At 54.3% G+C, this 24,688-nt stretch overlaps 1 protein-coding gene across 8 annotated transcripts in view; it reads right to left on the reverse strand.

The window, feature by feature from the left end:
• Positions 1 to 4,933: 4,933 nt before the first annotated feature.
• Positions 4,934 to 24,688, reverse strand: part of ARHGEF7 (Rho guanine nucleotide exchange factor 7) — a 125,737-nt gene continuing 105,982 nt past the window's right edge. For 3 of the 8 annotated variants that reach the window (XM_029210425.1, XM_029210429.1, XM_029210427.1), the window contains 6 exons: positions 24,108 to 24,332; positions 21,926 to 22,019; positions 19,666 to 19,755; positions 8,703 to 8,802; positions 8,390 to 8,444; positions 4,934 to 7,387 (listed from right to left, as the gene is read on the reverse strand). In XM_029210425.1, coding sequence (XP_029066258.1) covers positions 7,265 to 7,387; positions 8,390 to 8,444; positions 8,703 to 8,802; positions 19,666 to 19,755; positions 21,926 to 22,019; positions 24,108 to 24,332 — 687 coding nt within the window. In that variant the 3' untranslated portion in view covers positions 4,934 to 7,264. Of the gene's footprint in view, positions 7,388 to 7,469; positions 7,614 to 8,389; positions 8,445 to 8,702; positions 8,803 to 16,036; positions 16,225 to 16,620; positions 16,798 to 19,665; positions 19,756 to 21,925; positions 22,020 to 24,107; positions 24,333 to 24,688 lie in introns of those variants that run through there. The other 5 variants (XM_029210430.1, XM_029210431.1, XR_003791759.1 and 2 more) reach the window with 4 other exon arrangements.

Here is a 24,688-nt window from a genome sequence, read left to right on the forward strand (position 1 = left end):
GCCTTAACGCCGAGGGAAGTCGGGCGTTAGGACAGGATTCTGTGCAGAGGGAAGGTGAATTATATCTTAACAGCATCACCCTGGCTGTGCTGAAACAGGTGAGAAGCAGGCACGAGTAAGCTTGGGGATACGCGATAAGGTAGGAGAAAATTAAAGGGGGGACTGGGGTCGGGGCCGGTCGAGTGCTTTGCGTTGTCCTTTTAATTAGAGTCAGTGACTGGTAGCCCGACTGGACGTGGTGAGAGGGGAGACCAGGCTGGACAGGTGGACACTGGGCTCCGAGTGGACAGGCCGGCGGATGCGGCGTCTGGGCGGGGCTGAGGTCCCGGCGGGGCTGCAGCGCAGCCACCCGCAGCCTGAGCGCACGGGGAGGGCGGGCAGCGGTAGGGAGATGTAGCGGTGCCCCAGGAGAGGATGAAAACGCGGGGAGGGGGCGGGACGGGGGCAGAGAGGGGAGGGGAGGAGACTGAACTGCTCAGGCCCAGCGGGTGATGGTGACGAGAGGAGGAGAGAGCAAGGCGGGACGCCGAGGGCGGACCGGAGGCTCTCGGGGGAGCCAGAGCCCATGTGTGCGTGACCCGGGGAGCAGGTGGCCGAGGCCTGGAGAGTCAAGGTCACTCGAGGTCATGGACGGATGGGACGAGGAGCAGGGAGAACCAGGGAGGGGAGGGCAAGCCACGTGGGAGGGGGACGGGTCAGAGCCTGCGGGGTGGAGCCGCGGGAGTGACTCGACCCCGGTGCATGGCGCAGAGCACGCTGGGCGCCCCTCCCCCGCGCATGCCAGATGAAGCGGCTTTGGCTCCTCCCCGTGACCACGTGAGCAAGCCTCCCAGGGCCTCGGGTTCCTCTTCTGAAACCAAGGTGATGATACACAGGCACGTGACTGTCGCGTGGCTGATGCCCGGTAAAGGGCGCCCACGTCCGAAGACCTGGAAGGTCAGGGTGGGCGTCCAGTAGCTCCCGAGGCTGCGCTGCCGCCCGCTGCGCACAACTCACCCGTCTGGAGCGTGCGCTGCAGTGGCGCTCGGCGCCCACGGTCTGCATTTCCCGGCACGGCGCCCTCGCAGCCTGGGCAAAGCCCCCGTGCCGTACGCAGGAGCCCCGCTCCCCACCGCTCCCGGTGACCACTAGCCCGCCCCGAGGCCGGGGACTCGTGCCTCTGGACGCGTCGGGTCAGTGCAGTCACACGATGCGTGGCCTGTGGGTCTGGCTTCGCCCGCTTGACGTGTTCAAGATACACCCGCGTGCCAGCGCGTGCCAGAGCCCCGCTCCTTCCACGGCTGAAGGAAGCCCACCACGTGGACAGACATCTCGCTGATCCGCTTCTCTGGTGATGGACACCTGGGCTGTTCCACGTTTGGGCTGTTAAGTGGAATGCTGCTGTGGACCTTCACGTAGGAGTTTTGTGTGCACGTGTGTTTCCACCTCCCTTGGACACACTCCTGGGCGTGGCCTGGCTGGGTCAGGTGGAGACTCAAGGCTGACCTTCTGAGGAATGGCCAGACTGTCTTCAGAGCGGCCGCCCCAGGTCGCCGTCCCCACCAGGAGTGTAGGCAGCCGGGTCCCCTCCTGCGGACTTCAGACTTCAAACCACTTTGGAGAGGGTTCAAGTGCGTTTTATCAACGAGCTTCCGGGAAGCGGTGGAGACGGTCACGTGTGGCCATGTGAAGGCTGGGTCAGCACAGGAGGCTGAGAAAGCCCAGGGTTGGGGGGTGCGGGGTCACGTCGGGCCCCCTGGGGCGAGGCCAGATGGGATCTGAGGTTTCAAAGGATTGACTCAGGTGGAGACAAGGGAGCCAAGGGAGCAGCGTGGGGACTGCCCTGGGGCTCTGGAGGTCACAGCGGTGCTGGTAGGACCCAAAGAAGAGAAAGGAACCCACTGCCCGGGGACCCCAGGACGACGCGCTGCTACTTCCGCCACCGGGCGGCTATAACCCGAGAGCCAAGCATGCTGTATGCGGAGACCCTGGGGGCATCTCGGGGTGGTGGCCGGTGCCTGGGCTGCCCGTGACCTGCTGTCCACTTCCCTGACCGGCCAGGCCTGCGGAGGATGGAGGCTTCGCGGGCCACAGCGGGAGCTCCAGCGTGACCTGGGCTAAGGTCTCCCTTTATCAGCCGAGCCTTGTTCCCCTGTGATATAGTTTCAGCTAAAAAGCAAGACACTTGCTGTCCTGGACCGAGTGGTGTTCCCCTGGGAACGGTGGGAGCTGCCCTGGCTTTTCTAGAACAGGAGAAGCTCTGCTGGGACCCACGGCAGCCTCTGGGGAGCCTGCGCGACTCCCCTCCCTGGTTAACGTCAGGGTGGGGTTTAGCTGAGGACCTGCGGCCACGCTCAGGCCAGCTTCTGGGAGGGCAGGTACCCCACCCAGGCTGGAGGTGGGGACCGGCCAGCGCCCGTGACGGGCTGAGTCGTGCCCCCACGAGATGCGTTCAAGTCCTGACCCGAGTACCTGTGAACGTGACGCTGTTTGAAGCTGGGTCTTTGTGGATGTCACTGGGCTAAGATGAGGTCATTGCCATGGCCCTAAGCCAAAATGACTGGTGTCCCACCAAGGAGAGAAAACAGACACACGGGGAGAAGGGCGCCGAGAAGACGCAGACGGCCACGTGCCAACAGAGGCAGAGCCGGGCGCCTCTGGGACGGGCGCCACGGGGGCTGGAAGGGGCCTCCCCCAGTGCCTCCAGAGGGACCCGGGCCCCCCGATAGGCAGGCTCCAGACTTTGGGCCTCAGGACTGTGAGAGAATCAGCCTCTGCTGTCAGGACCCACCCAGTTCATGGTACCTGTCACAGCAGCCTTGGGAAAGCAGCACCTGTGCCATCAATTTTGCTGGGACACTAACCAGAGAAGGAAGCCTCCAGACCCTAACGCACACCTAACGTGGCTCTTAGGGGACAAAACAAACCCAAGGGCAGTGGCTTAAAGGTGGGTGGGCCACGCCGCCCAGGGCTGGAGCCCCAGGTTCCCGCCACGTGCTCGGCCCTCACGGCCAGGACAGAATCTGACCGGATTCCTCAGCGCTCACTCCTGCAGGGGTGCCGTGTGCAGGGGCGGCGCCACTTCACGCCTCCTTCCAGTTAAGCGCCAACCACTTCTGTTTACAAGTAAAATCGAGTTCGTTAAATACCGCATGTAAGGGAGAAATTAAAACGGCGCAACTTCAGCCCCCGCGGAGCCCAGGCGATCAGCCTCCAGCCATGTGTTAGGAAAAGGCAGCCTCGCGTGACCTGCACGCAAGGAGACCTTCAAAGAGCAGCACTGCCCCCATCCTGTCCTGTGGGGCAGTTTTCAGACTGTCCAGCGCCTCCCCCTCCCTCTGGTGGATTTCCAGAAAACACTGGAAACTCCTGGCACCTTCCAACCCAGAAATGAGAGAGGACCACCCTACGGTGATGTAGCGTGCAGCCCCTTCACAGGAAGCACTCGGCAAACTGCTGGCGTGTGACCCGCGGAGCGGCGGGTGGTGGCCACACACCTGAATCTTGGGGAGTAATGGTCACCTGTTACTTCTACACGGACTTCCATTTTCCGCAATAAAGTCACGCCACGCGAGCAGCAGCGGCCAGGCGAAGGGCCTCGTCCGGGACCGGGAGGCCAGGGGGCCGGGGGGGCCGGGGGGCTGGCGGGCTGGCACGGCTCCTCCCGGGATGGAAGGCCAGCGGCCCGCGTGCCCGCTGCCCTGCCCCCCGTCCTCCCCCAGCCAGCGCGGTGGCTCCCTGGGCCCCGGGGAGCAGGGGGGGGGGCAGTCCCATCCACCGCGCCCTGGGAACCTCTGCTGGAGAGGAACCTTGCGGGGTGGGGACGGCAGACTGCGGGCTGGGTTCACTTGCTTTCTAACTACTGCCAGATAAAGCAGAAATTCGGTGACGGATAGACTGGACAAAACGAGCATCACGGGGGCGGGTGGGGAAGCCGCCACCGGCTCCCCCACCCCACCGGTTGGCGAGTTCATCGTGGAGCCCGTGGCGTCGATGTGAACATGTCAGGACATTTCAGGCCGCATTTAAACCTCCCTCCCTCCCCTTCCTGAGGAACTGGAACCGTAAAGCTGGGAAGGACATCACGTCTAACACTCCCCCTAGGAACTTGGCCAGTTCTATGGAAACGTTAGAACTCAGAGGAGGTTTCTAGGCCCCCGTCACAGGGCTGCGGGCCCTCAGGGGGAGGCGCCAGCTCGCAGCTGCAGGGACCTGCGGTCTGCCCTCGCCACCCTGCAGGCCAGCCGTCTGGAGGGCCGGGGCCTGACCAGAGGACCCTGAGGACCACGCACACACAGGGACAGACAGACAGACTGGGTTGTCTGCCAAGACACACGTCCACCGCTCGTCTCCCTGAGATCCGACCGAAACGTGACAAACCCTGGCTCCCGAGTTACCCGAACGTTCCCTTAAGCCACGGTGACTGTGACAACCGTGCCACCAGCTCCGTCCTCAGGTCGAGGGTGGAAGCGCTGGGGAAGGAGGAGCGCCGGGAACCCTCTGCCCCGTCTCGCCCGCCTGGCTTCTCCCCTGAACACAGGTTTCTGGCCTCCTTAAACCGGGTGGCGTGTGGGAGAAGGGCAAGGCTGCATCACAGAAGCCACTTCGTTTGCCACGCGACACTCCTAGAAGGACCCACAGAACCCAGAGAGCAGTGCTCAGCCACCGAGCCCCTCGCTCGGTTTACCGGGAGCTCCCGGGACAGGAGCCGGCAGTCCACGGACGGCAGGCGAAGTGGAAGCCGCACCTGGCAGCCTTTCCTCCCACTTCCTGCCCCCAAACTTTGTTTTCTATTTTTATTTATCTTGCAGTGTTCCCAAACCCTAGATTTTAAAGGCAAATGCGGTATTTTCCAGTGTCAAAAATTCAAACCAGAATTTTAAGATATAAAAAAAAAAATCAAAAGAAAGTGTAAAGGTAACACACACATGAAAAAAACACATCACAGATAAAGTGACATGTCTGTAACATAAGAAAAATAGTTTAATAATTACAACAATGTAGCATGAGTGGTCAAGGCCAGGACACCGCCTGTGGCATTTCGTGAAGCGTCCCCACAGCTGTGAACGGGGACTCCGCGTGTCCGAGCAATGAGGGCGGGGCGTGGAGGGGGCATCGGGAGTCCACAGCGGAGGCGCACGCGGGCCGCAGCGTCCCACCGCAGAGCGCGTCCCAAGGCCGCGCACGCCTCCAAGCGCTTCCCGTCCCAGGCGAGGCAATGGCTTCGTCTCCTCATCCACAAAAGGTGGGAGCAGAGGTGACTCCGGCAGGCAGGTGGCCCTTCCTGACGTCCCCATCCACCCCCCAGCCCCTCAGAAGGTCACACGGAGAAACGGGTGCAGTCCATTTACGACAGGACAGGTTTTTAGAAAGAGCTGCTCAGACCCATCCTCTCTGCTCCCTCAAAAGCTTAGTCAAACCTTGGATCTACGGGAAGAAAAGGTAATGCATTACACAAGCATGTCAACGGTCACCCCTTCAGGAGAAGCGGTGCTAAAATCAATAGGTAAGGCAGGTTCTGCAAGGGCCCCGTCCCAGGATGCTGGCGGCAACATTGCCGTCACAAAGTGCTGGAGAGATCAGGTGATGAATGGTTCCTGAGTTAGAATTTGCTCGAGACAGCAAACTTCAGTACACTCGAACTGGACTGCTTCCCACTGCAATGTCTTATGCATCATCGAAAGATACTACCGTAAAAACAGGGCTTACCAAAAAACCCTAGAGACAGTCTTTTCTGGCCCTAGCACTAATGAACACAGTGCTAAGTACAGGAAGCTGGCAATTCTCGTAACAAGGTCGAGTGTGGGCAGTTCAACGTCGGGCCCCAGGCACACCCGCTGAGCAGGTAACGGCCGAGCCGGGGAGCCTGAGAGTAAGGCCGTGGGCCGAGGACCATGGGGGCCACGAGGACCGAGCCGCCCAGCTCGGGGACATCGGACGGTCCGATGCCGTGAAAGGGCACAGCTCACAGAGTCACATCTGGTGCCATGTGGGCATTTCTGAGATGTCTCCGACGCAAGGTGCTGGGATTCTGGTTTTTAAAGACACGACACTTGTTCTCTGTAGTAAAAGATTCTCTCACTTTAAAAACGGCCTCTTCATAAGAGCAGAGGGCAGAGCACAGGAATCAGCTGGACCCGAGGCCGGGGCTATGGAGAGGACAGGCTTCCTCCTCTGTGTCCCCTGCTGTCTGGACACCGGGGTGGAGGTGGGACGGGGGAGGAGCACGTTTCAGCTCCCACCCCTTAGGGGAATCTCAGGTGTATATTGCTTCATTCTTGCTGGAACAGTGGAAACACTGCCTTTCCGGCGAGCACAGGAGGCCTGCCTGCTGCACCCAACGGGAGAGCAGGTCTCGGGGTTAGACCGGCCTCACACAAACCCCACCCGCAGGACAGCTCACCCTCGCGGGCTGTGGCGACGTGTAATAAATAACACACTTTATTTACAGGCTCTAGTGAGCTTGCTCTCTCGGGGGGAGGACAAAACAGTGCACCTGGCCAAGTTATTAAACCAGCCTACACGTCAGTCCCCCCCAGCGGGCTGGATACCCTCCGACGCTCAGGTGTTCACAAGAAGCGGACGCGTGCACACCTGTCGCTGGACACAGTGGCAGCAGACGCGATTCCTCGGGTTCGGGGCTGAGGCCCAGACCCCCGAGTTCAGCCAGAGTGCCGCACGCCAGTGACTGCGATACTGCTTTACCAGGAGACTCTCCAGCGGGATGAAGGTGTCTCTGCAGGTACGAACAAGGTGAGTTGTTTAGGCAGACTGCAGTGGGAGGCGTTTTCGGAGCACTGCGGTGGCGGAGAACAGAGCAGGCATCTCCCAGAAACACCTGTGCGCTCTCCAGACTCTGCTTTCCACGAGTGCGTGAGCACGCGTCCCAGTGCACGGGACCAGAGAGGTGAGTGGAGGGAGACTGCAGCACAGGCGTCAGCCCCGAACAGCAACCACGGATACGCATTCAAAATGGAGCATTTACAGGCAACGTATATGTAACATTTATATATATTCAATCAAAGCCTGAAAGACCAGACGCAGTCACTGCACTGACTGCAGAATGAGGTACTGAGATGTTGAGAGGAAGGCAGCGCAGTCCGGCCTCGGCGTCTGCACCTCACGCTGGTTCTTCAGGAACGCCGCGGCCGTGATCAGCTGCAGCTTTTCTACGCACAGGAGGCAAGAGGACTGCCGTGCAGCCCTGCTCTGTGGTCCTGAGAGTCACTCGGGTGTGGTCACGGGGCTCCAGCTTGGTCTCGTAACCGGTCTTCGAGAACGTTCCTTAGAGGTTGGTCTCGTCCCAGGCGGGGTCGTTCATGTTCTTTAGAACCTTCCTCACCAGCTTTTCCAGGTCTTTGCGGGCTCTCTGCTCCTCCTCCAGAGACTTCTTCATCTTCTTGTTATCCTGTAAGTGAAGCAGACCAGCGGGTATTAACTGCCTTCAGTGCTGAAGCGGACCCCCTCCCCCAGGAGACTTGGGGCCTCACTGGAAGAAATCCTGGGCTGGGACCGCCCTGCGCCGCGGCCAGGGGTGCGGTGACCAGGACCCCCCAGTGTCTGATGGACGCAGAGCTGCTCCTGGGCACCAAGACAAATCACAGACGGAGCAGGCCTAGGGCCCCCACTTGCAACTGTGAACAAGAGAATAAGTGAACGGCTGAAAATAACAGAAGGCACACCTCGCGTCCCTCCTACTTCCTTCCACGTCTGCGATGACCCATCTACAGAGTTCTATAAGAAGGGGGGCAACAGAGACTGAGTGAGTTAGGACCCGTCACCCCCCCCGCACACACAGACGTATGCCGCTGCTGAGAACGAGGAAGCCCTCGAACGGGGACGAGAAAGTATGTGGACGGCCAAGGGCAGCTCTGAGCACATGGCTGGCGCGCCCGCCCTCTGCCCAGCCCAGGCCACGCCGTCCTCAGGCTTCTCCTCGGCCTCCCCTCCTCGGACACCAAAGCCACTGATACAAACAAGTAACGCACAAACACACAAAGTACGCTTGGCTAGTTAGCCAAGTTTAACTGACTTTCTCATGTGGCTTCTCAAGAACAAGGACCGTGTGTTTGTTGCACCAGAAAGTGGAAGAGAACGGTCGCAGTGGGGACCTATCAAGCTGTTTAACTAGATGGAATTTTAGGTCTCCTGCCTGATTATTCCAGCAGAATCTGGGATGGCTTATGAAGTCAAAACAGTGCAGCGAAAAGAAAGCCGCTTTGAAGATTCACTTCCTGGTCTATCACATTTACAGAAGACCAGCTGTTGTCCTGCTTCTGAAATCTGAATACTGAGAGTCAGGCTCTCTTTTCCGCATTACTGCGCTTATGGACAGCTGGATTCACTTCTAACGCCGTGTTTCCCTCTCTTCCCCCGTTAAAAGGAAGATTAATGACGGACGACGACCCACCTGTCGTAACTCCTGGACTTCATCCTTTAGTGCATACACGGTGTCGACAAGACTCCTAGGCAGAAGAGAAGGCGCCCTGAACAAGGACCGGGTCAGAGGGGACGCCCGGAGCCTCCCCGGACGCACATGCTGCCCACCTGCCCTGCACGCCCAGGCCCTAGGTCCGGGGAGGCCCACTTCTGCGCACAGGGGCGCTGACCCCAGCCAGAAAGTCCACACCCTGGCCCTCCTGGAACCATCCTGAAGCCGGTGCCACCCCTCCCCCGACAACCCCCTTCCCCCGCCCGCTTTAAAGCACTGGAATATAGCTTACTTTTCTTCTATCACTGTCTGACCGTTACTTTTAGTTTCTTCAACTATAATTTTCTCTTCTTCTGGAAGCAAAACTTGTGGCGCAGATTCTTTGCGTGAACCTATCATCATTTAAAACAAAACAAAACACCCTCAGGTAAATACCATGGCAGAACTAAAAGGAGAACTTGACTATACAACACTACTTAATTATTAATATTAAATTCCAGGTGTTAATTCCAGTACGTTAAAAAATATATTTTCTAGGTAAAACAGGGAAGGGCAACTTTTGAAAACTCCCTCTCTCTGTGTACTGAACCCAGCCTTCTTCGTGCCTAAAGCATGACCGAGGAAAGGAAACATTAGCTTTCTTTGCCATTTATTAAGCTTCAGTTTCTTAATCTGGACCATGGATCTTTTAAACCCTGAAACCTTCAACAGAAGGTTCTGACCATCTTGCCCGGGATATTTTGGAGGAAATATTCGAACTTTTTAGGGATATTCGTATCAACCAAATTTTGTGCCATTTTATTCCAGGAATTTTACAAAGACCCATCGGATCATGCAGTAGACATATACCAACTGTTTATCAAGTCAATGAACTGGCCCTTATGACACGTAGCTCCCCAGCAACGGCTAACAGTGTTACAGCACATGGTTAAGAAAAGTGCATTTTATTACTTGGTTCTCTTACGAAAACTTTATTTACATTCCCTGGCATATAAACGTTTTTCCCAAAGGAAGGAAGTAAACTGTTTACAATATCAGAGGAATGTTTACGTCATTTAACCAAGATCCAGCACAAAAGCTTACCCAGGACAGTGGCCTGATAAACATTTACTGCAAAATACGTACTTCAGAAATTAACTGGGAAACCCAAACGTTATAAAAGGTGAAAAACGAGAATCCAATCTTATTTAAGGGTGCAAGGAAGAAAATAAACTTTTTAAAAGGTTATACTATACAGCACTAACATATATCACTTATATTTTTGTAAAATTACATCAGATGCACATTCGAGGAAGGACAGAACCCACCACAGACCCACTGCGACTGGTGTTGTGATAAACGCAGCTTCTCTCCATTAAAATACACGTGACGTCGGATATATGCTCATTAATCACGGAGATGGCGGTTCGGCTTGCTTGATCTTGTTTTTTTCCTGGTTTACCCTTAGTTTGCCCTCCCAAAGGTCTGTCACATCGTAAGATGGCACTTGTGCATCCTCACGTCGTGGGGACATTGCGTATAACACACGTTTTCAGGACAGGACTTAATGGTTTCACCAGCGTTTTACTGCAAGCTTACACTCCTCTGAACAGAACAGGGCTGGTGGTTACTGTCAAAGCCTGATGACAAGAGACTCATTCGATGCTCCTGACATCCAGAGAGCACGTCCGTCACCCCCAGGGCAGCTCATGACATGGAGAGGAGGACCGCCGTCTACCGGCCCCGGGAGCCTTCCCACATGCCCCCTGCGTCTGCAGGGCCCGGCTCCACCCCCGCCCCACAGGCTGGGAAGGCTGCTTGGACGCCGACCTCCTCCTCCTTTGCTGTCTCAGGCAGAGGAAACTTCAGCTCTGGGTGGGCAAGGACAATTCCACGTTACACAGTACGAACTTCTAGACAGATAAATAGGTACCTCACACCAGTAAAGGAAGGGCTTTATGCGTCCTGAGCAGAATTTCCATATTATAATCACAGGCAGTACTTAGAATTCTGTCACAAGCCGTAACGAGCTGGCGTATCGGAGCGTATCTGTACTTAAGTTTGTCGATTACTATTTCAAAGACGACCCTCCGCTAGTGCCTTCGTGTTCACACCGAGGTGCGGGCCCCCAGTAGCTGCAGCTCTGGCTGTCGGGGGAAGGGTGGTGCCCAGCTCACACCCCACCCAGCACAGTGACCTGCGCGGCCAGAGGGTGACTTCTCAGACAGAAGGCGACATGGGCCCACAAAGGGACACACCATGAAAGGCTTCGTCACGCTGACAGCCGTGGGCTGCTCCGGGGCCTCCGTGCGGGGCTGCGGGCACGGCGTCTCCCAGGCCTTTCTCAGTAAACGGGAAGTGCTCCTGGGACGTCTGGGCCGTGTGGGAACGTGCTGCTTGAGAAGGAAACGCGCACGTGAAACACGACGGAGGAAAAGCACAGGGACGCTGCCAGGTGACAAATTCTGAAGGTCGAGAAATTCCTGCGCTTCCGACACAAACGCAAATGCTACCCGTGTTTTTATCAGGAAAAGTGAACTCGGGTTATCTTCCTTAAAAACAGACAAGGATTCCTAAAGATTCAGAGGTGTGTACCACACGGACGGACGGACAGTGAAGGGGCCCACTTAGTTTTCCCTGTAAAGAGAAGCAGGCAGGTGACATCAGACCACTTAGCGCCTGAGGGTTCCCGCTGTTACCTGCTTTGCGCCCAGACGTTGCTGTGTTACCGCCAGATCAAGAGCTACCCGTGGTGTATCTGTCACGTTCGGTTTCTAATACAACATTTCTTCACGTGAACTAGCTAATGAGACAACAGGCTGGAAATGTTTTCTTACGTAACAGTGCTTTAGGGAAGACTAAATTCCATGTATTTCAATTACTTTTGCATCTTCTAGCTTCCTAGGCAACCTATTTACATTCCGTGTTTGCAGCAGTAAATTCTTCAAATAACACATAAAATAGAATCACCAGGGACGTCCACCCTGTGAAGCGCGGGTCGGAGCACAGCGGGCTGTCGTGCAGGGCCCGGGGCTGCAGGGACTCACTCTCACGGGTCCGTGGGTCTCGATAAACTCGGGCCTGTCACCGATCCGCGGAGCCTCGATTCCACCACCCGTAAGAGAGAACAACAAAACAACCACCTCTGCAGAGCTGTTCTGGGGATTAATTTAAAAGTTGCATCTTATAGATATGTTTTACCAGATGAGTTTGTAAATATAAAAGCCTTACACTCCACTATGCGATGTGACTGAATCAGGGGAACTTATTAAACGTGTGGGAACTGGTTCAAGAACTGCCCAAGCAAGACAGACGTTGTTCTTATTTTTGCCAATACACTTAAAGCACACAAGGAGGCGACAAATGTAAGTATGAGAATGTTACGTTATAGACAGGATGTACTAACTGCTGGGTTCCTGAAACGTGCCACGGTGAAAAATGTCATTTATGGATTTGATGGTGAGCCAGGAGGCTTGTAAAGGAAGATTATTTATCAGCCTGAATAGAAATCCATGGGCCTCCTAGTTTCAACATAACATATTTTTGTAAAACAACTGAAAAAAATTGATAGTCTTTCAGTAAAACAACAAAGGAATATTCTCCAGCCAGGTTTATAAATAAGTTGACTATTTCTCTAAGAACAAAGTTCTAGAGAGTAGATAGATTTAACAAGCTCTCTCAAAGATCATTTTAGTATTTTTAAAGGTACCACAGCACCTTTTCTCTGAATTGGTTAGGTTGGAAAAACCGTTTAACAGCAGAACTACCACAGACTGCTCTCTCACTTTACTTAAAATCCTCTAAAAGGGGCCGAGACACAGATGAAGTGTGTTCACGGATGTTCCAACACACTCAAGATCTGTGTTTCCCAAACTCTGTACTAAACACAAAGTTTTGTGCTTCCAAGAGATAACTGGGATTCTGCAACACGTAACTGGGAAATTCTGAATGCTGTAGCCACCTCCTGGAGATTCACAGTGCACACTTAGCGTACTGAAGGTTTTCAGGAAAAATACCCATTTAACTTGAATTCAGCATTTCCTAAGCTTGTCTGAGTGCTGAACTTTACCCCCCCCCCATCATCAATATTAACATTTTGCAGTTTTCTGGTTAACAGTTTGAGGAGTGCTGGACTGGCCTATAATCCCGCCTGTGTCTATGAACACACACACACACACACACACACACACACACACGAGTGCTGGGTGGCTTTGCTGTTGTTCAGGATGGGGATGAATACAATGAAATAATAATCATTAGCGCCAACCCAGCCGCCAGCGCCCGCTGACAGGGATGCGGCAGTTCTGCACTGCCACCAGAAGGGGCCGCTCTGTGCCCTCAGCTGGAGACGGAGCAGGTGCTGGGGGCCATGAACTCACTCAGACGTGTGATCCAGAAGCTGGAGACACGGTCAGAACCCTGTCCTCTAAAACAATCACAGGTCGCCAGAGAACTGTGGACCTTAGGTTGAGAAACACAGATGCATGCAGCACTCCCACCTCCTGGACAGAGGACCTGCCCAGGCAGCAAGGGCCTCAACCCAAGGTGCCATTGTGGTGGTCAGCCTGCCACCCGGTGCCTCACCAGATGGCCTGCGGCTCTCACACCCAGGGCGCATGCGGTGCGTCTGCCCTGCGAGGGGGCTGGCCTGCACTGAGAGCCTAAAGACAGGGTAGGTTTGTCAGGAGAGAACATCTGCCTATCTAGCCAGCGGTCCAGCACATTTCTAGCAAAATTCACATGACTTCTTAAATTCGTAATCTTTCTAAAATCTGCATCTAATTATACTCAACAGAAACTGAAGTAACTTTCAGAATGAAACAAAATGTTACATTTAAAAAAAAGTCTACTGAGTAAAATCTCTCCGAAAGGCCACTTTATTTATGGCTATGATAAGCTTCTAATTCATTTTTCTTAAAAAACAAAAACACGAGGACCCTCTTTAGAGAGGGATGTGCATGTGTTTATCGTTTGCACCTTGTCCTGGTCCCATACCTGCCACAGGTACTTGTTTTCCTTTCATTCTGCTTCTCCTAGTCAGCTGGACATGCACTTTACCAAACAAAAATTAAAAACTGATCTCAGTCTCGGTAAGAAACATTCAAGTCGGGGCTTTTTTCCGTTTATGCACACGTCCCCAGCCCCATCAAAAAAGAGAGAACTCTTCTTTCTGAAAACAAACATCCCAGTGATTGAAAACTTGTTTTAAAAAAAATTCGAGGGGAACAGATGAAATAAAAATATACAAAGAGTCACCTTGCATCGTCCAGAACACACTTAACCTAAGAAAGTGCAAGCTTTGCTATCAAGGCAGATAAAAGGTGTTCTACTGCCCGGCCTCCCTGTGGAAGAGGTTACATTCAAACAGCAAGCGTCAAGCTGCAAACTCTGCTACGCCCTCCGCCCCACATAACAAATATTAAAGGCCACAGGCTAGCAAATGCAAAATTTATTTCAACTGTACATAACAGATGTCTTTTTTTTATATATATAAAACAAACACTTCATTGCCATATGCAACCACAAACAATATGCATACTGTACAGTGCAATGCAACATTCAGGTGTACATCCCACGGAGTCTCAAACGGCAGTCACCCAAGGAAAATGGCTTTCCCGTTCACAAATAAAAAGCACAATATATAGATTTTTTTCAAGGTCTTATACCACTATATACAAATCACTGTGTTTTCGCAATTTTATGCAAAACACATAATTAATATAGCTTATATACTTGTGGCAAGTGTCAATTCAATGGGAACACCGTTTAGGCCATTTGCAAAAGCGCCTGGTAATGGCTTAAACCTACCTTCTAGTTCAGATTCTTCACCCTTTCGTTATAATACTAACTGTACACATAGATATTACAGAATTGCATAAATGTAAGGTACTATTTCAGCATGACTAAAGTTCCACAAAAGTAGAAACACTGGCCTTGGGATGCCACATCACTACTGCCACGTGAGAACTGTTTTCAAGCCAGTGGCACTAATACTTCCAACCAGGTCACAAGAGCTAATGGTGCCAGACATCAGAACAAATCCAAACAAATAGCCAGGTTGTTATTCTGCAGTGATCTTAGTTAGCATCAACAAAAAAATCATCGTCAAAATGGCTTTAACTGGCACAAAAAGGAATGATGAGAAAATGTCAAAACTTTGGTGTACAGAATATCAACGAAAATGTCTCATCAGGACAACCCAAATGACACTTGGTGTTAAAGAGAAACCCAAGTGCAGCAGCTGTGGTGCACACAGCACATGACACGACAAACCCAAACTCACTAAGGCATGGTCGAGGCATGTAAGCCAACACACGTTATCACAGTCTCCAAGCAAACAAAAGACCCTCTACTGTGAGTATCAGAAAAGCTGCAATGTATTACTTGATGTGATATAAAGTAAAACAAAACGCTTCTAAATTCATTGCATGATATTAAGTATGTGAACCTTGGAGTTAACCTATTTCTCCCACAATCCCATTTGCTATTTGGCTGAACGTATATAAGCCCGTCTCTACCACGGGTGAATTCTGGGCTCCGACGAATATTAAAAGATTGCTCCTCAACTTTCTTATTCATACTAATTGATACAAAAATTTGAAACCTCCAGATGGCATAAGCAGTTCAGTAGCTACCTGGGAACAACAGACAGACGTTTGGATTTCCTGGTTTTCCTAACCACCTCCCTGCACGCAGTTCTGAGGGTGCCGGCTCCCTAAACAATGGGGGGGGGCCTCCTGCCGGGAAGGATGGAGGGCACCTTGGGCTGTGAGCAGTGGGACCAGCCCCCCGACACAGGGCGGAGCACAGCAGAGCCGCTCCGTGCAGACAAGGTCAGAACACCGAACACATGGTTTTGGCGGGGGAGGTGTGGCGGGGGCAGAGGGTCCCGGCCACCCTGAAGGGAGGAGAAGGTGTTCCTCCCACTTACTACGGCATCTCGTTTTCTGAAGCTGGTTTCAAGGAGTCCCTAACACACCACCTCCGGTCCCACTTGAACACCAAGCCAGGCGTGCGCGGGAGGGACCCCGCTCTCCTCTCCAGTGTGGACCGGGTGTGGACTGAGTGCTGCCACCGAATGCAACAGGGCGCATTCAGTTCTTTCTGAAGCAGAAATCGGTCTGAGGGAGGGCAGTGAGGTCTCCTTACAACGAATCCCAGGGAAGCGGGGGGTCCCTCCAAATCTGAGACGTTCTTGCAAGTGAGCTACGTGGCAACTCAGCAGGTTTTCGGGCGACTCATAACCCCGTTACGATCAAGAGTGAGGGTGACGTTCCACCGGGGGCCATCAGGGGAGTCTCACGGCAGCTCTTGCTGAAAAGAAGCCATGCGCCCGTCACGGGCAGTGAGCTCGGACGTGGATGCCGGGAGCACCGCCTGCTTGGGTCGGCACACCGACCGGCCGGACACAGCCTGACCCACGCGCTAGGGGGCTGGGCTTTAACCCTTCGCTGCAGCAGCACAGGCTCACCACGTGCCTCTCAAGAGAAACTCCTCCAACTAAGGGAAGTCTGGCGTGGCGGCGCGTAGGGCCCGGCCCGCGGAGAAGCGGGGCCGCGGAGCCGGCCGCCTGTGGCGTGCGGACTCGCCACTAGTGCTCCCGCCCGGCCGGGCCCCCACGCGCCGCCACGCCGACGGAGGCTCCTCGCGGCGCCCAGGGCCCTGGGGCAGCCCGGCACTCGGCCGTCTGATCTGGACTCGGCGCTCTCGGGGCACGGGTCGTCTTCTTATCTCTCCACAGCTACTGGGTCGCCGCGTCCAGTACACACACAAAATTACATCCCTGTACGGAAGGCCAGGGTCTCCTCCGTGTCGCTGGCACTTAGATCACAAACCTGTGTGGTTTCAGTATAAAATACAAAAGCGTTCGTACGGCTGTATCTAAAAAGAAATGAGACAGTTGCTACACTGAGAATAAAAAACCAAACCATCCGGAGACGTAAAGCCACCACTGCCCGCTGAGAAAGGACCCTCGGGTGCAGGCTGTGTGGGCACCGTCTCCTTCAACAGTCAGTAACTTGAGTGGATGCTCCAAATGGCAATTAAACCGCCACAAAGTACAATGGGAAATATCAGAAACGCTCTCAAAAGTTGTTAAAATATCACATAAAAGAGACAAGAAACAGCAAGAAAACATCTAAGAAAAGCAGGCTGCGGTACAACAAGCATTGTTAAGATAAGCTCAGAAGTGCATTAGTTCTGGTGAGAGATATATGAGCAACAGCTCTTACGAGATGTAGAACCCATCCTGTAACTATGGGCTGTCCATATACTGTCATAGTCAGAGTCTTCCGAGAGGTCTGAAGGCTCCAAACGAGAAAGGCTGCTGCGACGACCCAGGGAGTCTAGACTTGACTGGTCGTCATCAGCCAAGACGTGATTATGCATCAGGTCAGTGCCTTGCCACGCTAAGACGGGGCGGGGGTGGGAGTGGGACGACAGCGGGTGGGGGGACAGGCAGAGGTGGGTGAGCAGGAGGACGGCAGGAAGAGCCACAACCGAAAACATGGAAACAAAAGCAAAAGGTGATGGGAAGAGAAGGGAAAGAGAAAATACTGTTAAAAAACGGCAACAACGTTCATTTCTCCTTATTTATGGCTGGGTTTTATTTACGAACTTATTAATTAGCACAACCCTTAGACTAAAACTAGACCAACTGTTATTTAAACAAACATAGGTCACGAGTCTGTTTCCAAACTGTTCCTTTTTAAAGCTACTGCTATTAAGCCCTCACTTACGAAATCTTTTACAAATTAAGCCCATGTTCACAAGCAAATTCTAAAGACATCTGACAAGTAACCAATTCTGCCACACATTCGATTAACAAACAGTCTCACTTGGGACACTTGTGAAAGGAACCGTTCATGTGTTTAATGCGGATATACTGAATGCAAAATACTTTCCAAGGATTTCTGGTGGACTTCTTCAGCTATCTCTTCACCAGACTTGAAATCACCAGAAGCCATCTTAGCAATGGGGGTCGAAACTTACCTTGTCACATTGTAGAGACTGAGAAAACTTCAGGCGGAGAACAGGGTTACACAGGCCCCTTCCCCCTCGCTCCCCTTTTCCGCCACCCCAGGGCGCTCACCCCCACTCAGCCAGGGGAATGGACATGGCGGGGAGACACGTCTGCTCAAACGCCATCAACCCGGACGCAGACCCTCCCGCTGCCATGAAGGGAGACGTGAACAGGGAATGCCCCTGTGTCAAAAGCAGGACGGCAGAAGGAAGTGGACACAAAATGGGAGAAGAGGAGTGAGCCCATGAGTGGCTGGCGACGTGAGCAGTGATGCTGGCCAGGCGGCCGCGAGTGGGACGCGCAGACTGGAACGGGCCCGTGGAGGGGCCGGAGGACACACACGCTTGATGGGGACCAGGGATGGCTCAGCACAGCAGCCACGGGCTCTGTCCTTTTCCTGCTCTGGGCAAAGTTAAACCCATTCCCAAACCAAAACAAGAGCGAGCAGTGGGCTCGGCTGGTTTTCTTCGACTACATCCCTATGGTCCTTGGGGAGGAAATCAATACTAAAGATGTCTGGATGGTGAAGGCTTCTTGGCATCCAAACATATACTGAACAGAACTGAGCTTTAGGTGAGATATATCGTCCCAACTGTTCTTACTATGCATTTAATATGGACAGAGCTGCTCTGGGGTCAGATGCACCTGACCCCATCTCTAGATTCTTAGGTACACTGCCTGTCCAACATAAAGGACCCATTTCCCCGTCCTACCTGTTCCTGAGAACGTTCAGTTTAAGGTCATCTATGACTGTAAGACCTCTGAGGCCCCAGACTGGTTAGCCCATAATATCAGTGAAAAACAAAAAACACTGTATTGTCCAGTGCTTTTCTTGCATAGAAGTGGAAACACATAACACAGGCAACGCGATGAGACCTGCACACACCAGGGCCACAGGAGAGCAGGGCCCCGTCTCCTGGATGAGGCAACGCAGCTCACACAAAAGCTCACACAAAACTCACATCACCAGGTCGGTCCACCTGAGATGGCCCGGTTAAAATTTTATTTCAAATAGTTGAAGTGGAGATGAATAATTTTTTAAAACTCTCAAATTCAAAACCCAAAAAACAATGGCCACATATAGCCTATTACCTAAAAATACAGTCTCTTAACAACTATAGGAAACTGTAATATCGTAAATGACAAATTACTGCTCCGTCACCTGCAGGCCCTTCCATTCCTCTCCTGCTCTGCTGACTAGTCACTACAAACAGGCGTCTTCACCAGACGGAGGACGGACCGAAAGTCCTAACATCATAGGTGGGACACGTCAACCACCAGCCATGAAGAAGTTTCTAGATCACCTGCAGATTCAGCCGGGGTTAAGCCCGCTGGCCCTGTCCTCATACCTGTAGTCATCTTTAACGGAAGCTCAAGCGGTTGTCTGTCCACCTTTTCTTTTTCTCCCCATCACTGGTTTACACCAGACGTGACACTGGGTTGAACCACCACATTGCAGGTGGTGCCAATGAAGTGAGTTGAGCAATTTGCCAAAAGTCAAGGTGGCCAAAAACACAAAATCTAACAGAAACCAGTTTTCATGCCAGAAGTAATATATGTCATCCAGTTTGAAAGAAAGGGAGGGAGGGGAAGGGAAGCTCAGCCCCTTTTCTCCTGGACAAACCACATCCTGACTACACCTACTGCAACCACCCTGCGCCCCACACTCCCAAATGCTGGGGAAGCTCCACACCAGAGCCCGTCTTTTTAGTGTTCACACAACAGATTAACATTGTTTCCACATCAGACATTATGCATAAGATGCAGGTAAACTCAGTGGTACTGAAATCTACCCGATATCACTGGTGTGTCTACTTCAAAAAATTTTTAAGTGCAATCATTTTTTAAAAGTTGGGGAGGGCTAAAGGAACTCTTACTCTAGGCTTATATTTTTGACAACTCTAAGGAGCAGGCCCCCCCCCCCAAACTCCAGTACCACACGCGTAGTGTAAACAGCTTAAACAACTGAGCTGAGCGAGTCCCCGCTGTCTTCCAACCCGAGGGCGCTTGATAAACTCTGGCAGTGCCCTACACTTCCAGGTTTCCCAGCGGAACCTTCTCTAGAAACCAGTTGTTTTACTGACAGCTCAGATCCCTTCCCTTGACTGAGGGACGCTAGGCCAGGCCCCGGAAGCGCCCTCACCGGGGACCATGCCCACGAGCCTGCCCAGGGCCCACAGCTGTGTCCTTCAGGTCATGATTCTAAAAAGCAAAACAAACCACCAGAGTCCCAGCGGGTTCCCACGACACTTACTCGAGTTGAGCGTCTGCCGCGTCTTGGCACTGGTGCAGTAAGCCTCGATGACCTTCAGAATCTGGGCATCCTCCTCCAGCGCAGCCGTGCCTGCAAGGGACACACAACCCATCACAACCCAGAAGTAACAAGTACAGTTAACCGGACAAACACAAATCATCAACTCAACCAACGATGGTGACAACTAACAATCCCTCCTTTTGTTTTCTCGCCAGATAAATGTTCTCTGATATTCACAAGATAGTTATATTCAGAAGGATTTTTATTTTTTTACCTGCAACATATCTGGCAAAGGGCTAATATCCTAAATATACATATAAGTTGTCTTACTAACCCACAAGAAAGACAGTATCCCCCACCCTGAAAATGACAAAAAGGCAAGAAATAGGAACAAACAATTCACAAGAGAACAATCAGAAAGGAAAAAATGTTCCTCCTCACCAAGAAAAGGAGTGAAAATTAAAACTACATATCATGTTTTCACATGTCCGCCTGACAAAAATCAGAATGCCCGAGAATTCTCAGTGTGGACGTGGATATCAGAAAGGACAAGTTCCCTCCATCCTCATCTGGGAGGGGGGAGTGAAGACAGGTATGAGCCCCTGGCAAGGCCATTTGACCCTACTTACCAAAGGCTTTAAAGTGAGCATCTCCTCTGATCCACAAGTTCCTACTAGAGAGTTAATCTAGGACACTCCAGAGCTCTCCCGTAAACTGGGCTCCAGACCCGGCTTCCTCTGCACTCAAGAGGCCACGTGCGTGGAGCGTGCAGCCAGCAGAGCAAGGGCCCCTAAAGGTCCTGGTACCGGGCGCAGACCCTCGCACCCAGCATAGTTCATACCATCCTGTGGTTCAACTCTGCTTTCTGCTTTATTAGACTTTTCTGCATCTTCTAAGATATTACTTAGAATATATTTTAAAATGCTCAACTACTCTAACAAAAAAATGTGGGAAGAATGGAAGACTGAACTATTTATAAGCTGTATCAAAAAAGCCTGCACGCCATCGTATGATATAGACACACACAAGGCGGGCCGCATGCTCGCTGCTAAGAGTCAGCGTCAGCACAGAGAGCTGAGGGGCGGCTGAAAAGCCGACTTAAATTCCGCTAACTGGGACCGGCCATTAACGGGTTTCCGCAAGAACAACGTTTAACTAGTCTCGCTCCAGGACACGCTGGGAGGTAACGCCCACAGGCAGGGCAGGCCGCTCCCCTCTGCCAACAGGAGGGCAGCCGCACGAGTGATGCTGCCTGTCCCGCTGATGCAAGCAGACCTCCATCTTCAGACATGGGTCAGCACGCTCGCGGCACGCAAAGCGCAGCGCCCGCACACAGAAGGCGCCCGGCAAGCGCTGGGGGTGAAGGCCCACCAGGCCTGGCTCAGAGCTGCACATGCGGAGCTGGTGTCCACCCCCGGCCGGACCCTCTGCACAGGTGGACCCTCCGCACGGGGGTGCTCGGCCTCCCCCGCTCCATAAGGCGCCCCGCAGGTGCGCTCAATATCTAAGGAAGTGACCAAGTAACCGCAGGACAGCAGGACGAGCGGGGCTGTGGCAGGGGACGTCAGGTGGCCCGGGCGGAGGGAGCTCACCCGGGAGCAGCCTCCAGGCCATCCCTGCGCCCACTTCCCGAGGGCCACCATGACCCTCGCCAAGGACGGGCGGGGGGGGGGGGGGTCCCACTTGCAGCCACTGCACCAAGCCGCCTCCTCCTCGGGGTGACGCTGGCTACTCGGCTCCAGTCTAAAAGCCTTCTTCTGGAAGTGAATCCAAAATGGGTGTGGGCAAAAGGAGCAAAGGTCCGGAAAGTCACAGAGCCCCGTGGCAGTTCTCGGGGCGGGGGGAGCTGCAAAGGCGGCCCGCAGAGCCCCTCCCGCCTGCCGCGCCGGGTCGCTCTTGCCACGCATCCACGCGGGAGGCCGAGGACCTGGAGGCGCCGTCCACGCCGCCCACGGCATCTCTGGAGTCCTCACGGAGCACGGGGGCCCTCCAAGCACAGGGTCGGTCCCACGGTGGAGACCCGCAGCCGCCGCCCAAGCCAGGGTGACCCCGGGTCGAGGGGCCCCGCAAAGACGTCCACCCAGGGAAGGCCCACCCAGGGGAGGCCGGGCGGGTCCCGCGGACCCGCACCTCCCCCGCTCCAGCTACGTCCTTTAGAGGGGACCCTCAGCTGGGCCCTGGCTCCCGCGTGCGGCCCTGGAAAGCCCGGCGCCTCCCTGCCCACGCACCAAGAGCCCCGCGTCCTCGCAGGTATACTCACTTTTCCTCAGCGCAAACTCCTCGTCCGAAGGCTTCCGCTCAGGCTTGCGCTTGGGGAGCAGCTTTTTCATGGTCTTGGGACTCTTGCTGAGATCCTAGGGAAGCAAAGGGGGAAAGGCTGACAGACCCCAAAGGTAGGAACTTGCGCGGGTCCGCGAGGAGGGCCACTGCGAAGGTGTGGAGCAGCAAACGCTCCGGCACCGCGGGGGCGCCCGCTCCCCTCGAGCTCTGACCGTTCTTTGCCGGCTGCTGAGCATCATCTACAGCCAACAGGGCGCAGACTCTGATAAGAACCCTCGTGTCACCTGGATCCGGAGGCACCGGGACGACAGCCACGCCTGGCTTGGAAAGGCCAGCTGGCCGAGGCCTGCGCAGGGAGCTGTGCGCTGCTAACTCTGGGACAGGCCCCCCCGCTGCAGCCAACCAGCCAGAGAGGGGCAACTAAGGCCACCATTAAAAGAAAGGCAAATAAACACAACTCCTTCAGGAAAGCGTCTGAAGCCTCAAGGGAGAAGAAAAGGGTCTAAGAGCAGCCCACGGGATCGAGGGCAGAGGCGTGCAGAAGACAGAGCCCCCGCTCGCGTTCCCACCGCCCAGAGCTACGTTCACCGCCTCAGGGTCTACCCCTCCCCTGCAACACAGCGCCCGAAACCCCCTCCCCCCCCCCGCGAAGGGGAAGGTGGAAGACAGAGCAGGCCCAAGCCCAACACGGTGGGCAAGGTTTTGACTGTCAAGCGTATACTGAATTTTCATGTCAGGAAAGGCTAACTTCTGCATCATTTAAATTATATAAACCGCTGGTGAACCTTACGATGAGAACCCAAGACTCGGAACATGACTCGTGCTATGGGATGGATCAGACTGAAAAGCAGAGAGAACAGAGCCTGAGTTTTTAAGGTGTCTCTTCAAAACCTTCCCCGTGAAAATGAAAATTTTAAAGCTCCTGAAAGTGCAGCAGAAATCAGTCCCTAAAGAGGTGAAGCCAGCATGTGTCCTGTGGCTTCCCTGAGCCCTGGCAACGGAGGTGAAGCCAGGCAGAGCGCCCACTTGGCAGTGCTCTGTTCGGCCTTTCGTCTGTGACCACTTTCCACCAGGCGGTCTGCGTGCTCAGCACACTGGACATGCTCACGGCCACACCCCTCCACGCCTTCCTCTCCCTCCTCCGCCCCACTCTCCCTCCCCAGCAATGAGATCACCAGGGCTTGCCCACACGCCTGCAACACAGACATCAGCACTCTTCCAGGCGCTGCCAGGGCGAGGAACGCTCCGACCTGGGCACAGGGACACCCGCAAGGTACACGTCACAAAAACCAAAATTCATTAACAGAAACATAAAGGATTAACTATAACTTACGTTGTACTCTTCTATAGATCTTAAAACACCTAGGGCTGCCAGCAAGCACGGAGGGGGTGTCTGCTCCAGGGCCTCTGCAAATGCAGCCTCGTGGACACGCAAAGGCTCACACCAGGCTCACAGCCAGGCCACGCCCGCCACGCTCACAGCCACGCCTATGGTAACCAAACTCCACTCACACTCATCATTTCACACCATCACCAGCTTCCTCAAGGGCAGATACTCCTGGACCCTACTTCTCGAGTCCCTTCCCTTTCTCATCAGGGCAGGGAGGGAACAGCAGACACGTGCAAACACTGTCCGAGTGGAGGAGAGCGGGTGCGCTGTGACCACGCCACGAGGAGCGCTGCCCTCACCCACCCCTTCCCCGTAAACGTTCCCTCCGCCTTACACAGGTGACCAGACGGAGGGTTCCCGGGCAAGAGCTCAAGCCTGACAAGGGTCACACGGTGTGGCAGAGTGGCACGCACACAGTGAGCTGAGACCCATCACAACCAAGTTCAAAGTTCTTTCAGCGAGAGGCCGGGAGGCCCACGCGAAGCCTCCCAGCTCCGTGGCCTCTGGGCAAAGGGAACGGAGGGCAGGTGGGCACAGAAACAGCTCCTCCGTGACGGGCACAGAGAGGGCCCCGCCATGAGGGTCTCCCCAGGGCTCCCAGGACCACAGGAAGGAGTGACAAGAGAACAAAGGCAGACCCTTCACAGTTCTGAAGAGGCCGATCTGCTTTATGTCACAGACACAAACACGGGATGGCCCACGTTTCTGAACTCCCTGGACTGAAGCAGGGAACGGCCGAAGTAACACGTCCAGCCGTCAAGTCGGGGCTCACCTCCTTGTAGCAGAGAGCAGCTGAGGGCCGGAGAGGGGGTGCGGGTCGCAGGCAGCTCAGGCTCCAGGGCTTGGGGGTCTTCGGAGGCTCCAGGGGCCCCCAGTTGATGGTGGTGTGTGGAGTGCCGTGGTGCGAGGGGTGAGGCAGCGTGTGGTAGGCGGGCGTCAGTGGCACGGGCTTGCTGTCCGCATGCTTGCTGGACGGGGTGACCGAGTGGGAGGGGAGCTGCGCGGGGCACAGGGCGGGAGAGAGCAGAGACACCGTTCACTGTCAGGGGAGCCCTGAGCAAACACACCCGGCCCACCAAGATGCCCCACTGGGGCAGCCCCAGCCTGTGGGCAGTGCTCTGGACTCTCCAGGTGCTCAGTCTCTGGGCCACTTGGGTTGAGCGGGGAGCCGCCGTCCCGCGTGCTGCTCCAGGCCGCAGCTGAGCTGGGGTCAGGAAGCAGCGGGGCGCTGGGGGTCCAGACCCGGAAATTCCACCCACCACCTTTAACTGCCATGGACTCACGTTTGCAAAAAGGTATTTCATTTAGTACAGATACCAGAACTGTATGACAGAACGGGCATTCCCTGCACTG

This window comes from Monodon monoceros, unplaced genomic scaffold, assembly GCF_005190385.1.
Source record: "Monodon monoceros isolate NGI ecotype Baffin Bay Population unplaced genomic scaffold, NGI_Narwhal_1 Super_Scaffold_8, whole genome shotgun sequence".
Lineage (NCBI taxonomy): Eukaryota > Metazoa > Chordata > Mammalia > Artiodactyla > Monodontidae > Monodon > Monodon monoceros.